At 39.3% G+C, this 17,064-nt stretch overlaps 1 protein-coding gene across 1 annotated transcript in view; it reads right to left on the bottom strand.

Annotated features, from left to right (window-relative positions):
- The window catches only part of LOC127654426 (ankyrin repeat and SAM domain-containing protein 1A-like), a 33,329-nt gene extending 18,027 nt beyond the window's left edge, over positions 1–15,302 (bottom strand). Inside the window, exon 1 of the mRNA XM_052141616.1 lies at positions 15,183–15,302. Coding sequence (XP_051997576.1) covers positions 15,183–15,221 — 39 coding nt within the window. The 5' untranslated portion in view covers positions 15,222–15,302. The remainder of the gene's footprint in view (positions 1–15,182) is intronic.
- Positions 15,303–17,064: the final 1,762 nt, after the last annotated feature.

Below are 17,064 nucleotides of genomic sequence, written 5' to 3'. Positions count from 1 at the left end.
TTTTTTTTTAAAGAATAATGTGAAAGTGAAAGAGGAGATTTATACATTTACATTTATGCATTTGGCAGACGCTTTCTATCCAAAGCAACTTACAGTGCACTTATTACAGGGTCAATCCCCCCGGAGCAACCTGGAGTTAAGGGCCTTACTCAAGGACACAATGGTGGTGGCTGTGGGGATCAAACCAGCAACCTTCTGATTAACAGTTATGTGCTTTAGCCCACTACACCAGCACCACTCCATATAGTAAAAAAGGACTTATAGGAATATTTTGGATTCAATACAAATTATGATCACTCTATAGCATTTGTGGCATAATATTGATTACCACAAATAATATTTTGTTTTCTTAATAAATAAAAAAAGTTACAGTGAGGCACATACTATAGAAGTGAATGAAAACCCTAAAATAAGTGTAAAAATTTATATTTCTTAACTTTGCAGCTCAAATAATACATGAGTTTTAACAGAAGAATTCATTTAAATGCTTTTATAAAATTATAAGCTTCACATTTCTGCCTTTAAACCCTCCAAAAAATTGCCATTGCAAGTGCCTCACTGTAACCCAGATTTGTGCTTTTTTTTTTTTTTTGTGGTAATAAATATTATGCCAGAAATGCTGTTGATTGAGCATAACTCGTATTGAACTCTACTTTAAATACTGATCTGTTTCCCACCCACAAGTCTATCACTTCAGTATTGATTAAACCACTGGAGTTGTGTGCATTACTTTTGTGCTTTTGATCATTTTGGTACTGTGCTGGGTCACCACTTGATGTCCGATGCAAAATCTGGGTCCTGAAGCAAAACCAGCTGATATCCACTGATCTAAAAAAATTTGCAGATTAGTAATATAGTTTTTGAGGAATATACTCAAGTGTAGTCTTTATATCACCTCTGGAGAGACCAAGAGAGAGACAGAGAGGGTGGCTAGAGTTATTGCGGTCTTCATCCTAAGACATGGAGTTCCAGGGCAGTTCATGAAAGGCGAGCGGGTTCTTTCTGCAGAGACAGCAGTATGGAACATCACACAATGTCCAACCTAATGAGTGAATATGTATTAGCCAGCGACTTGTGAGGTGGGGGAGTAATAAAGATTTCATACAGCCCTGCCTCCTTCCATGTGCCAGAGTAGTAACAAGATTACAGGCATCAGAGTCCAGTTTCAATATACAGTAATGGAGTGATGGCAGAGACATCAAGCCAGGACTGGAGTGAATCAGGGTGGGATAACATTACCACCACAGTCTCAGTGTGGAAGCGACACATTTTGCCATTTACGATTCATAAGAACTAGAATGCATAATGAAGATGGGCAACCATCGGAAACATCCAATCTATTTGTGATAAATGTACTGTACATTCAGTAATGCTAGAATATATAGATACAGCATTTTACATTATACATTTAGCACCACAATATATCTTGTTTGATTTTGAAAGTCCACGTGTGTTTGGCTTGAGAATATAAATAATATTTTAATAAGAAATTTAAAAACACACACACACACACACACACACACACACACACACACACACACACACACACACACACACACACACACACACACACACACACAGGTGTCGGACAGCTGCCTGTAAATCCCTCTCTGTCGCACTGCCATCTTCGGTCGGCCTTTATCCCTCTGAGGGCTAATTAGCCTGATTAGGGGCCAGGTGTGCGGAATCACGACCTGGCCCCGCCCTCCACCCTGCCACAACAGTTTCAGACATAGTGTATGTATGCAAGTATCCATTGTTAAATATAGTGTGTGCGTTTTAAGAGAGTTTATTTTATAGACTTAAAATGAACAACAATGACAAAAGTGCCCATAGCGGAATAAACACCCTTCATTTGAACTCTTTCAAAAATGCAAAAACTGAACACAAAGCTTGTAAAAACTCTAAATCATCTAAAGCTTTTTAATTACATTTTTATTTTCCAATAAATGTTTTTATTGTATGCATTCATTTACTCAAGCAAAGGCACATAAGCTCTGATTTTCAGTGAAAAAGAGAACTGCCGATGAGTGTTATTTGAGGCAGTGCTCCGTGCACATGCAGAGCTATAAGTGTTTGGAACGGGTCGTACAGTTACTGCAGGCGAAAGCATTTCCCACCCACTTCTTTTCCCCCGTGCACATCTTTCACTTGCCATCTGAAGACATGCTCCCCTGACATCTTCCGTTAGCATATGAATTATGAAGAGACTTATATTGCCATCTGTGGAAAGCAGGATTGACCGCTCACCCAAACACAAAATTATTTTTAAACAGGTTTTCTGCAGAAGTACTGAAACATTAACATACTGAGGTATGGTGATCGTATAGGCACAGCGAGTGTTTAAAATGTGCACGTCCTTTCTATAAATTCAAATATAAGCAATATTGTCATGTTTGGGGTAAAATGGATTGAATCAACATGTGTTGAATGCGGCAGCCAAAAGTTTGGAATAATGTACTGAAGGAAATTGATACTTTAATTTTAAAAAAGTGGCATTCAACTGATCACAAATTATAGTCAGGACATTACTGATGTAAAAAACAGCACCATCACTCCAACAACTTATCCTTGAGTAATCATGCTAAATTGATCATTTGGTGCAAGAAAAACACTTGCCATTATATCAAACACAGCTGAAACCTATTTGGTTCACTAAATGAAGCTTAACATAATCTTTGTGTTTGTTTTTGAGTTTAGACTGGCATGTCTTCAGGCCAATATTAGATCAAAAATGGCAAAAAAGGAACTCATCAGTCAATCATTGTTTTGAGGAATGCTTGAAATTGCCAAAAAACTGCAGATTTCATACAAAGGTGTAACTACAGTCTTCAAAGACAAAGGACAACTGTCTCTAACAAGGACAGAAAGAGATGTGGAAGACCAGATGTGCAACTAAACAAGAGGATAAGTACATCAGAGACTCTAGTTTGAGAAATAGACGCCTCACATGTCCTCCGCTGACAGCTTCATTGAATTCTACCTGCTCAACACCAGTTTCATGTACAACAGTAAAGAGAAGACTCAGGAGGCCTTATGGGAAGAATTGCAAAGAAAAAGCCACTTTTGAAACAGAAAAACAAAAAGAAAAGGTTCGAGTGGGCAAAGAAACACAGATATTGGACAACAGATAATTGGAAAAGAGTGTTACGGATCTTAACCCCATTGAGCTTTTGTGGGATCACTTAGACCGTAAGGTGCGTGAGTAGTGCCCGATAAGAAAGAATGCCAGACAGAATACAGGAAGTGTGGGGTGAAAGGTCACCGGAGTATTTTTATTGTATGGAAAAAAGATGTAATGAATGTGAATGGTGACTGAGGTTAACATTCTGCCAAACATCTTTTGTGTTCCATCCATCCATCCATCCATCCATCCATCCATCCATCCATCCATCCATCCATCCATCTTCAACCGCTTATCCGAAGTCGGGTCGCGGGGGGAGCTGCTCCAGCAGGGGGCCCCAAACTTCCCTATCCCGAGCCACATTAACCAACTCTGACTGGGGGACCCCGAGGCGTTCCCAGGCCAGTGTGGAGATGTAATCTCTCCACCTAGTCCTGGGTCTTCCCCGAGGCCTCCTCCCAACTGGACGTGCCTGAAACACCTCCCTAGGGAGGCGGCCGGGGGCATCCTTACCAGATGCCCAAACCACCTCAACTGACTCCTTTCAACGCAAAGGAGCAGCGGCTCTACTCCGAGCTCCTCACGGATGACTGAGCTCCTCACCCTATCTCTAAGGGAGAAGCCCGCCACCATTCTGAGGAAGCCCATTTCGGCTGCTTGTACTCGCGACCTAGTTCTTTCGGTCATGACCCAACCTTCATGACCATAGGTGAGGGTAGGAACAAAAATTGACCGGTAGATCGAGAGCTTTGCCTTTCGGCTCAGCTCTCTTTTCGTGACAACGGTGCGATAGAGCGAGTGCAATACCGCCCCCGCTGCCCCGATTCTCCGGCCAACCTCCCGCTCCATTGTCCCCTCACTCGTGAACAAGACCCCGAGGTACTTGAACTCCTTCACTTGGGGCAAAACCTCATTCCCTACCTGGAGTACCTTTTGTGTTCCATGGTAGAAAAAAGTAATACGTGTTTGGAGCAACATAAGGGTGCGTAATATACGACAGAATTTTCATTTTTGGGTGAATGTTTCCTTTAATGTAAGTTCAGAAGTTACTAATGAATCTGAGGAATGTGACCATTGGCTTATACATACGGGAAATGCTGATACAGCTTTTTCCACCAGGATACTATATGAGTGCACACCAGCAGGTTGGCTCTGTCTCACTGCACATTAGGGCTCTGCTCGGACTTAGAGGTTGTTTTGTATTGGTGTGTGGAGAGTAGCACCACATCATCCTCTGCCTACCCTTCAAACAGTCATTTCTCCAAATGCTCTCCATCACTCTCTCTTAGGCCTATAAATTTAATTCAAACATGATGGGAAATGCCATTAGTGGACAAATGCAGAACAGGATGTTTGTAAAGTGATAGTTAACCAAAAAATGAAATGTCTGTCATCTCTCACCACTGTTATATGGGTATTCAACAACATGATGGTGAGTAAAATATGTAAGAATTTTCATTTTTGCACGAACTATCCCTTTAAGAACAGGACCCTCCACCCAGATGATCTGACAGCAGTTTGGGTCTTTCCATAAAAGTGGTTTAAAGTAAAGTTTGAATAATGCTCCGAGATCCGACAATTGGATAATTCTACACACTTTCTTAGACTCACATTAGGCTACTGTTTTATAAAGCCTTGAGTATAAATGTGATCACCTCTAACATTTCCCTTTAAAAATGGGCAGTGGTATAAAAAATAAAAAATAATGTTCTGAAAGCATAAAGTGCTTCTCAAGCACACTGATGCGTGCACCGTCAGCAGAGCTCACGCCAAACTCCAGCGAAAATATTAACAAACAAATATAAAATTTGATGGTGAATGCAAAGCTCTCCGGTTTCACTTTAATTTAACAATAGTGTAAAATATTTTTCTATTGCATGATCTAATATAATCTAATATAATGTTATATAAATATTTTTTTTATTAATAAATAAAAAAAGAGTTCTAAAAAAATAATTGTAAATGTAAAATTTTAGCGTAAGTATTTTTTATTTTTTAAAGTATTTAAAAATATTTTGATTATTTAAAAAGTAATTTTTCATGGCATTCATAAAGTTTTAAAGCGTTAAAAAGAAATCAAATATAAGTTTTTTTATCATTTAATTTATACTGCATATTTTAAGTTAAATATGTAAAAGTGTCTTCTTTAGCAGAATCCAAACAAAGATATTTAGCAGAATATCTCAGCTCTGTAGGTCCTTACAATGCAAGTGAATGGTGAGCAGACATTTGTAGCTCCAAAAATCACATAAAGGAAACATAGACGTAATCAATAAGACTCCAGTGTTTTAATCCATATCGTCAGAAGCAAGTGTGCCGCACAAGCCCTCAAAAGTGAAGCCAAATGTCTCGATCGCCCCCCGGTGACTGGTCCTAGTATAGGTCATAAACCCCACCTCCCCATGTTATTCAACGGGACGCGAGACCAACTAAACAATTAAATTACACTTCACAAATCTTTTTTTTAAAAGATAGTTTCTGTCATTTACTGTAGTTTCTATCACGTTGATGTAATTTCAAGTGTTTGTTTTCAAAATAAGTTTGTTTGTAGTTATTTGATGCTATAAAAACGGTGCTGTGACATCATGATTGACAGCTGTGATTGACAGGTTCTCTGAGCGAAGTAGTCACTGAAGCACCAACTGACTTTTTTCAGGATCTTCAGAGGACTGAGGAGATTGGAGCTTTAAATTTAATATCTAAATTTCTATAATTAATCATTTCACACCGTGATAAGTCAAAAGTCAAAAGTGCAGGGTCGTGTCCTTGCGATTGATTCAGCAAGAGTGAGGGCGGGGCCTTGATTTGGCAGCTTTACTTCCTGCTCACTACTGCGCAGGTTTGGTCCCGAAATCGCAACTGAGCAGATTCAAGTCCCAAGATGTCAGCACCATATCGGGATACTGGAAGCTTCAGTTCTCACCAATGGAAAAGAGCGAAGGGGCGTCGTCCATCTTTTTTTACAGTCTATGGTCAGAAGTAATAGAATAAGTGTGGGTGAGAAACAGATCAAAATCGAAGTCCTTTTTTTACTCTAAATCTCCACTTTCACTTTTACTTTCAGATGCGACTTTCAGATAAAAAGATTAAAAGTGAAAGTGGAGATTTAGAGTAATAAAGGACTTCAATTTTTGGAGCTACAAATGTCTGATCACCATTCACTCGCATTGTATGGACCTACAGAGCTGCGATATTCTCCTAAATATCTTTGTTTGTGTTCTACTAAAGAAAGAAAGTCATACACATCTGGGATGGCATGAGGGTGAGTAAATGATGAGAGAATTTTTTTGGTGAACTGTCCCTTTAAGGTGAATGAAGCACCTATATTGACATAAGACAATTTATATGAGAGTTAATCGTGAAAGACCTAAGAGAAACAATTAATCATCATAGCCCTAAAACAGACAATTAATCGTCAATTAATTCATAATTGTGACAGCCGCATCGGGAGCATCATCTTGACGTATCCCAATGGCAACATTTCGTTTTCTAAACTGTCATTATTTGCTATTACTGATGTAACTTTTTACGTTAATGTTCACAGGCACTGAATTGCTGCATTAACTTTTGGTAAGATTTTAGAAAGCCTGCATTGCCTACAATAGTAGCTGAAAACAATGAGCTTGTTTGCATGCACAGTCTTACACCAGTTCTGCTTAATAATCTGACAACAAATGCGGTCATATTAACACCTTGAAAAGCTTTCCTTTATCTGGGTTATAAATGGTTTAACCAAAAGGCATGTTACTAAACTACTTGGCAAAATACCTTTGTGTGTGTGTGTGTGTGTGTGTGTGTGTGCGTGTATTTATCACTTTGTGGGGACTAAATGTCCCCATAAGGATAGTAAAACCCAAAATTTTTGACCTTGTGGGGACATTTTGTCGGTCCCCATGAGGAAAACAGCTTATAAATCATACTAAATTATGTTTTCTGAAAATGTAAAAATGCAGAAAGTTTTCTGTGAGGTTTAGGTTTAGGGGTAGGGTTAGGTTTAGGGGATAGAATATAAAGTTTGTACAGTATAAAAACCATTATGTCTATGGAAAGTCCCCATAAAACATGGAAACACAACATGTGTGTGTGTGTGTGTGTGTGTGTGTGTGTGTGTGTGTGTGTGTGTGTGTGTGTGTGTGTGTGTGTGTGTGTGATTATTTTATATGTTATACTTACATTACATTAATTTTACTGAGGTTAAGGGGATTTTGGACACCAACAACACCCCTTAAAAGGAATGTACCAAGCTCAATGCAAGTTAAGCTCAATCAACATCATTTGCTGCATAATGTTGATTACCATAAATATTATTTAGACGTGTCCCTCTGTTATTTAAAAAACAAATGCTGGTTACTGTGAGGCACATACAATGAAAGTGAATGGGGTCAGTTCATAAACCAATACATACTTTTTCAAAAGTACAGTCACAAGACATAAACATTATATATGTTAACATAATGTTTAGTGTGATAAAATCACTAACAAACCTTACCTGTGAAAGGTAATACCCAATATTGCAACTTTATTGTCATGACAATGTAACGTCATATATTTACGTCTTGTATACAATTGTATAATTGTATACAATAAATGTTTATCGACTGGCCCCATTTAATTACTTTGTAAGTGGCTTACTGTAACCGTGATTTTTGCTTCTATTAAATAGATGAGGGAGGAGTCTAAACCAATGCATTTAATTGATTTTAAATTGCTTTAAACCTGGAACATTCCTGTAACCAAGGTAAAATCAATGTAACAGATAGTCTTGAGTGGCCATATCACCAAAAAGATGAACACATTTGTCTCAAAAATTGCCTGCGAGATATCTTCACAAAAGTAACAGGCGATGGTTAGAATAAGCATGATCAATGATTTAATCAACAAGTGTGTAATTTTCCCAAACACAAACTGCTAGTGGTGGGAAAATTAAGCTTTGTGAAGGAATGGGGGTTTCATTACAAATGTATAGACTGTTCAAATTACTGCCACCTGCTGGTCAAAAAAATAAAGCATTTTTAGCTAAAAAGTACTTAAAAAGGGTTAGTTCACCCATAAATGAAAATTATACCATAATTTACTCACCCTCAAGCCATCCTAGTTGTATATGACTTTCTTCTTTCAGCCAAACACAATCGGACTTATATTAAAAAATATTCTGGCTCTTCCAAGCTTTATAATGGGAGTGAATGGTACCTTAGATTTTGAAGCCTAAAAAAGCTCATCCATAAATAAAAAAGTAATCCATACGGCTCCAGAGGGTTAATAAAGGCCTTCTGAAGCGAAGCAATGTGTTTTTGTAAGAAAAATATCCATATTTATAACTTTATAAACTATAATAACTGGCTTCCGGTAACTGAGAAGCGCACGTTATTTACAGCAAAGTAAATGGCATTTTTTTTAGCTATACTGTAGTATTATATTAGTCTTAAAATGGTGCTTTCGTGCATCTATCCAGTCATTCCAGTCGTCCATTCATGGCAGCAAACACTCTCAGCCTCTGTTGGCATTACCTCACATTTCCTGCATGAGCACCACCACGTCTCCCGAACTCTCCGTCTACCAGATCCTTGTGTTTGTGCCGCTGCTGCAGCCTCCTCCATCTCCCGGTGTTCCTGGTCGGTGTACTCCGGTTCAAACAAATAGGGCTGGGCAAAAAACTAAATCTCCTCTTCTCTTAAATCGAAATCCTCTGACATTTTTCTTTAAAAATCCTTGTTGTTGTCTTCTTATTCGTGACCGGCATTTTGTTTTGCTTTATCCTCTGCGCTTCTGCATTCGTCATTTCTCACAGGCGCTTACGCTACGCCTACGTCATACGCTGGAACTCGACTCTCTTGTGAACCTGCGGACGGCTGTTACCAGAAGCCAGAGATTATAGTTTATAAAGTTAGAAATTAGTTTTTTGTATTTTTCACACAAAAACACATCGTTTCACTTCAGAAGGCCTTTCAAAACCCCTAGATTACTTTATTGATTGATGAATGCACTTTTTTGGGCTTCAAAATCTAAGGTACCATTCACTCCCATTATAAAGATTGGATAGAGCCAGGATAGTTTTTTTAATATAACTCTGATTGTGTTTGGCTGAAGGAAGAAAGTCATATACACCAAGGATGGCTTGAGGGTGAGTAAATTATGGGATAATGTTTCATTTTGGGTGAACTAAACCTTTAATATTCATCTTTTTCACACCAAAAGCCACTAAAGACTAATTCATTTAAACGCTGGTGTCGTGTGGATGATGTTTATGCTGAATGTCTGTGATTTTTGGAGCTTTTTTTTGCATTTTAAGGACCTACTGAGCTGAGATATTTTTCTATTTTTATTTAAATGTGTTCTGCTGAAGAAAGAAAGTCATACACACCTGGGATATCATAGGGGTGAGTATATAATGAGAGAATGTTATTTTTGGGTGAACTATCCCTTTAACTTGTATTGAACCCGGAATATTCCTTTAAGCTCCGATAAGCGCTTCAATGTGATATATGTTGTTGTTGTTTTTTCCACAAGCTTTGAAGCTTTGGTATCAAACGTCACATCACTACAAAATGCTGATAAAACATCATGAGGTGTGAAGGCAGCCGCAGCAACCATTCTGGTTATGACTAAAGCTCTCACGCACGGGGAGGGGAGCTGTTGTGTGTGCAGCGTGGGCTGACCCCTGGGAAGCTTACAGAGAAGATGCGGAGTGACAGTTCAGGCTCAATTAGCCCCATGTGCTGCAGCCAGCGTAGAGCAGCAGAAGGACTGATGGGTCTAGCCAAGCGTTCAGCCTTCAGCCACTGGCGCAAATACTGTCAAGCTCTTCCTACCTCTCTCTTCAACCTTACCCACTGCTATAATTCCTATTCCACAACCAGTGGCAAGAAACGTTCATTTAAAAACAAAGCACACTATGATGTTTTGTTAAGCTGGCTTTACACTAGCAGACCCAGAACAACTCGAATTGGGTGGGAGGTTCACACTTAATGACTGTTTTCGCTAATCTTGCCCTCCTAGACAGTGAGCCTGTCACATTTACCAATTAAAACGGAGTGAAGGTGTCACACTAAATGACAGAAAAATTAGCTAAAAAAACACTTTATACATGAACTGCATTCATTGGTCACTGCCTTCGTGGCGTGTTCCCACTCCACCCACAGCCAGTGATAATTTCAAGCAAGCTGTATATGTATTTTCAGTGTTTCAAAGCATTAAATCAGCTGGGAGTCCAGACAGTCAAGTGATTAATACCTCCTGCTGAGAGGTGCTAATGGGCGATCTGTCTCCTTCTCTCTGGCAAGTGATTATATTAATGAAGCTAACATCTGAAAATCATTGGAAAATCAGCTAGAAGTTTTGCATATAGCCAGAATATTGACTATCTGCAAAACGACTGATCCACATTGCAGCTTATTCTGTCCATGTGCACTAATGCGTCTAAAGCTGAAGTGTGACATCTCTGCACCACCGGAATGGAATTGCAAAAATAGACATTGTTTTCAAACTGCTTTCCGAATACGTCCCCCATCTGCTGCTGATCGCACAAACAGATGGTTCAGCCTCCAACCAGAGGTGGAAAGTAACTAATTACATCTACTCTCGTTACAGTACTTGGGTACATTTTTCAAATTTTTCAACTTTTTTAAAATAAATAATAGTACTTTTACTTTTACTTGAGTTGATTAAAAAGTAAGTATTCAACTTCACTACAGTTACTTTTCATCACAATTACAAAGTACAAAAAAAATACATAATATTTCTGAATATTTGTGAAGAACTGTAATACAGTGATTTTCTGCATATTTCATTTTATTCTGGAAAGGTGCCGTTCATTCAGGTACGAGGGAACCGTCTGAACACTTAAGCACTGATCAAACTTCACTTGTTTTTAAGGTTGGCAAAGTTTTAACTGTGTCAAACATTAACACAATGTAGTTTAACATATGTGGGGGTATCTTGTTTACTTGCTAATATATGTCTAAAACAAACTTTTTAAATAGCTTAGAAAGATATTTCTACACCAATAGTGTCGGAAATTAACAGGGCCAAATTTTTTTTTAAGAAAAATTCAAAATATGGGGGCAAAAAATTCCCACGTAACGAGTTCCCGTATTTTATTAATAATATCTGATATAGTTACAATTACATACATTGCGATCATCTTTTGACATTTCACTGAACATAATTTTTTTTCCCGCCGTCCTGTTCCTCGCACCATCGTGCACACAGACGGGCTCTCCACTTCTGTCAATCCACATCAGTGCGGAATTGTGCTCCAGCATTAAATTCCGTAACTGTTTGCCCGTCTTGTTATAATATAAACCGTCCTAGCGGTTAACACTCTCGCTCATGGTGCTGTTCTGTACTTCCCTGCCCTGTGCTGCTGTTTATCTGTCTGAAAAGCCTCACACACTAGAGGCCAAAAGTGCGCAAGGGATGGATGTTATATAAAGAAGGTATGAGAAATCCCAAAACAATGTAACCAAAATGCTACAATTTACTTAATACTAATATCTCAATATGTTAAATAAACATAATGTTAATTAAGACTTTATTATTATGACTAATACAATAATACATATACAGAACAACCACTTTTAGTGTTTGACTCAATCATATCTCTCACAAAACACTGTGTGAAATGTTTATTTTTGCCTTATTTTATTCAGTTGGCATGTAGAAGTTGATAAGAGTTTGCTTAATTATATCATAAGACATATCATTGACCCTTTAAAGCACTTCTAACCAATCCTGTCTTGGCAACTGTTGCCCTGCCGAGTTTAGTGAAGGATCAATTAAGCTTCGGTCGCAAAACTCTGTAGGTTCCTTATTTTTGTACATTTATGTAAATAAACAGAAAAGTGTTACGATCAAATACACTTCAAAATTCCGCCAAAAGTGTCTAAAGTGAACGTTAATGGTGGGACAAACAAGCAGATTTGCAGCAACTTAATGACTACAGACCCGTCGCTCTGAAGTCTGTTGTCATTTGAGAAACTGGTGTTGGTGTTGGGTCCATCACTGGACCCTTTCTAGATCCCCTTCAATTTGCTAACAGAGCAAACAGGTGTGTGGATGATGCAGTCAACATGGGATTGCATCATATCCTGCAACATCTGGACAGACCAGGGACATACGCAAACGCAAGGATCCTTTTTGTGGACTTCAGTTCGGCTTTCAACACCATCATCCCAGCTATACTCCAGACTAAATTAAACCAACTCTCTGTTCCCACATCTATCTGTCCGTGGATCACCAGCTTTCTGACAGACAGGCAGCAGCTAGTGAGACTGGGGAAATTCACCTCCAGCACATGTACGATCAGCACTGGTGCCCCACAGGAATGTGTGCTCTCCCCACTACTCTTCTCCATGTATACCAATGACTACACCACCCAGGATCCCTCTGTCAAGCTCCTGAAGTTTGCAGACGACACTACAGTCATCAGCCTCATCCGAGATGACGATGAGTCTGCATATAGAAGGGAGGCTGAACGGCTGGCTCACTGGTGCTGTCAAAACAACCTTGAGATTGGCATACTCAAAACAGTGGAGATAATTGTGGACTTAAGGAGGAACAACCCAACATTGACCCCGCTCACCATTCTGAACAGCACTGTGGCAACAGTGGAGTCATTCAGGTTCCTGGGCACTACCATCTCACAGGACCTGAATTGAAAGACCCGCATTGACTCCATTGTGACAAAGGCCCAGTAGAGGTTGTACTTCCTTCACCAGTTGAGGAAGTTCAACCTGCCACAGGCGCTGCTGATACAGTTCTATTCAGGAGCCATTTGGCAATTTTCCACTGCACATTACAGTTTGACTCGCCTCAACTCTACTCGCTTTACTTTTCTGAGCTTGCATTTCCACTGCAGTTTAGTGCCTCCTCAGCGTGGGTGGAATTAAAGGCTGATTGTCTACTGCTGTGACATCATTTTAAACACGACACAAACTGACCAAAACAATACCACAACCGCTAGCTGTTAGCTACTAGCTCATTGTGCTGAATAAAGCAGTTGTTGCATGGTGATTTCACACAAGTGTAACAGTTAAATTGGCCTGTTGATTTAGAAGCAAGCTTCCAGTAGTTGGTCAACTAAATAAAAGTGAAGCTTTCAAGCAGAGTATAGAGTTAACATAACAAAACGTACCATCCTCCATCGTGGATCAACGCCAGTACAGGGCACTCTCCCTCCCATTGCTCGCCGGTTTAGATAGCGTCCATTTGGTCGAACCACTTCCACTTTTCCTTGATGGTTCTGTAGTTACTTTTACGTTTTTGGAACTTTTCCCTACACTGTTGGTAGGTCCGGTGGAAGCCGTGTGCGACCAACAGCTGAGACACTTCCTCAGAGATTTTTCGTTTCGCTCATCACTAACGAGTGGACCGTCTGCACCTCGTTTATTGACCATGGCGTGGTTTTGCACACAGCTGTTTTTTTTTACTCAATTCGAAAGTCGCGTGAACAAACGATACTGCTATCGCTGTAACTAACTTTAAAACTAGCGGGTTGATGTCGCGTGTCAGACATCCAGTGATGCTGGTAGTGACGATTCTCCCTGAACAATCAGTGATCTGCAGGATTTTGACGTCACATTTAGTATTGGCTTGGCTCGCTTGGAACCTCGACCGAGGTGGTACTAAAAAAAGTATCAGGTACCAGGTACTATCCACAGTGGAAAACCCCAAAAAAGCGAGCAGAGTCGAGTAGAGTAGAGTCGAGCTGTACTATGCAGTGGAAAAGCCCCAATAGAGTCTGTCCTCTGTACTTCAGCAACTGTCTGGTTTGGTTCAGCCATGAAATCTGACACCAGAAGACTACAAAGGACAATTCTAACCGCTGAGCAAATTATTGGTTGCCCTCTGCCCTCCGTTTAAGAACTATACACATCGGGAGTGAGGGAATGGGCTGATAAAATCACTCTGGACCCCACTCACCCAACCCACTTAATTTTTGAACTGTTGCCTTCTGGCCGGGACTACAGAGCTCTGAGCACCAGAACCGTCAGGCACAGGAACAGTATTTTCCCTCAGGCTATCCATCTCATGAACAGTTAAAACTATACTATAACTGATTTTCATTTGTTTCTATATATTGCTTTTATTTTATTACATTTGTTCTTTGTTCACAATTACAGACTGTTGACTTGTCTTGGATAATTACTAGAGAACTTGAAACAATGTTTCCATAATTAATAAACTAAGTGTTGTTATTTGTTGTGGTTTTAAAACAGGCATAGAGAATCCTCAGATTTCACTCCGACTCTATATTGTGTATGGTAGATCTATAATAACATTGTGAAAAATTAGATCTCGTTCTATAGAATTGGGAGCACCCCTGCTGTAGACTTTTGTGAATTGTACAGATAATTTCAGAGACAAAGCAGAACACACAGTTCTGCTCATAGACATCTAGTTTACTTAGTGCTTCAAAACAAAACACCAAGACTTGATGCTACTAACCTAGAAAACATTTGCAAATCTTGTAGCTACTTAGTGCTTCCGGAAGAAGATTGTGCACCTTGCCGCATGACATTTGTGTAAATCCAGCCAAACAGCAATTTTCAGCTTTTTCTCCATTGATGGCCATTCAAAAGTAGCCATGTAGCGTTCTGATGATCAGAAAACTCCATGTTGGTTAGGATGCTGCCTGCCACAGAAGGCAGCTGTCTATGTTTTGGACCTGATGAATAGTGATCAACTGACATTTATAGTTCAAGTGTTTGGCTAAGGAAATCATTTTTATATGATATATGCTCTTGATTCAAATGAGGCAGCCACAGAAAAATCCTGAAATCATCACTGCTTCGATGTCAAGTTAATCAAGTCAGTGAAATCACTTAAACTAAAATGGAACAAAATGAGTCTCCGCTCCTGTAATGCATCCACTGGCAAAGAGCTGCAGTTTTGCTTGGTTTAACAAAACGAAAAAAAACATAAAAATAAAATAGACCAGTATAGCATTCACATTCAATATTCCTTATTTGGGTGTGAAAAGGGTGTTTAGATTTGGAAACCCTCCCCCAAGAACCCTCATTCCATTCATACTCTGCCCTGTTAGTTTGTCAGATCTTACCTCGTCCCATTCGGATGCAAATGAGGGCATCTGCTCCATTTCCTTCCCTTCAGCTGCACAGTTGGAAAGGGATTCGCTTCGGTCACCTAGAGGCCCGTCTTCCTCACAATTAGAGGAAGCCATCAGGTCAGATTCGGATTTTGAGAGGTTGCACGTCAGCTTCAGATGCCCTGGTGTCTTCGTCCAAGCTTGGGTTGATGCTTCACTCTTAAACTGGATGCAATGGCCCGATGGGGCGTCTGCGGCAGGATTGGACATTCCTGGGTTAATGCTCCAGGTTTCTGTCTGGTTTCTGGACTCTTCTGTGAACCAAATCCTCTTACCTGCATTCACCAGACAGTTAGTCCACCTGGTATCAGTTAGTGTAAGCCTGTATTTTCCATGGAATTAATCTCAAACTTAGAGGCTCTGTCCTGATCTACAGCAGTTTTAACCACTGTTTAATGCACTCGTGGTAATATAGTGTTTTAGAACTAAGTAATGTGAGGGTGCCTAGTCATTGTCACAGGAGTCCACCCCCAGTTTGTGTTCCTCCCCTTGCCAAGAAACTCCACAGGGTTTATAGAGATCATTTCCTTCCCTTCCCTCCCTGTCTGTTTCACTCACGCTCTCTGATATACATGCCCCATTTCTGTGATGTTCACTAAATAGCACTTTAAAACAGCCCTAACACTAGTGAATGGGGCCAGATTGTATTCAAGTAGCATGCTCTAAAATGTGCAAAATACTGCCTGAAATAACAAAAGGGTTTCAAGGAGGATTCTTTAAAGGTTGTTAAAAACTAAAGTGAACTAAATTAAAATAAATCAAATAAACTTAAAGGTATATTTCAACCAAATTAAATGAAATATTTAAAGGGATATTACACCCAAAAATGAAAGTCATTCTTTACTCTCCCTGTCTGAAATGAAAGTAATAGGTGTTAAAAGGATGATTATATAAAGGTTTTAATAAGGTTTGAAATAAATAAATAAATACACTTAATGGTATATTTCAACCAAATTAAATTACATTTGATTTATAATTTAATTTAAAGGGATATTTCACCCACAAATACAAATTCTGTCTTAAATAACAGTGATAGGTGTAAAAATAATGCCCCTAGAAAGGATTTTAATTAGGTTTATAATAAAATAAAACAAAATAAAATAAAGGGTTCACACTAAAAAAATTCTGTCATCATTTACTCACCCTCATGTGTTCCAAACCAGTGTAAACAGACAAAATGACAGCCTCAGTCACCATTCATTTTCATTTTATGGGGGAAAAAAACACAATGAACTAGAATGGTGACTGAGAACATTCTGCCTCTGATCTAAAAAATAATTTAATGCTGGAATGGTTCTTTGTGTTGGAGTTTAAGGTCCTTTAATCCAATTGTATATATCAAACAACAAAAAAGGTTTGTGCAATAAGCACCAAAAAGGGTTCTGCTATTGCTATAAGTCATAGAACTCTATATTTGGCTATTCAGAACCATTACAAACTTAATCCAAATGTCCATCTCAAAGATATTACAATGTTGCATATTTTTGTACAAAAGTCTGTTGCACGCTGTACACAGCAATGCAGTGTCTACATTAGCCCTGACCGCCATCTCTAAACCTGAATTTGAAATGTTGATTATCGTAAGCAAACACACATGCATGCATCTTAAGGAACTTACTTCTTTGTGTCTCCTGTTGTGGTTAGTTCTCCCAGACTTCTTTGTCATCTCACTCTAGCTGACACAGCGATGCTTTGGTCTTGTACCCTGGATCACAGACCTGGCCTTATTACTAGTGACAGCCTGGCTAATCAGGTTACTGAAGCTCTCACACAGGCCTGTAGGTCTGGCTTTTCACGTTACATGAGGTTTGTTGTGGGGTCAGCCTCAGTGAAT

The sequence above is a fragment of the Xyrauchen texanus genome, chromosome 13 (genome assembly GCF_025860055.1).
Source record: "Xyrauchen texanus isolate HMW12.3.18 chromosome 13, RBS_HiC_50CHRs, whole genome shotgun sequence".
NCBI lineage: Eukaryota > Metazoa > Chordata > Actinopteri > Cypriniformes > Catostomidae > Xyrauchen > Xyrauchen texanus.
Note: the sequence above shows the minus strand (reverse complement) of the source record. Positions and strands in the feature narration are given on the sequence as shown.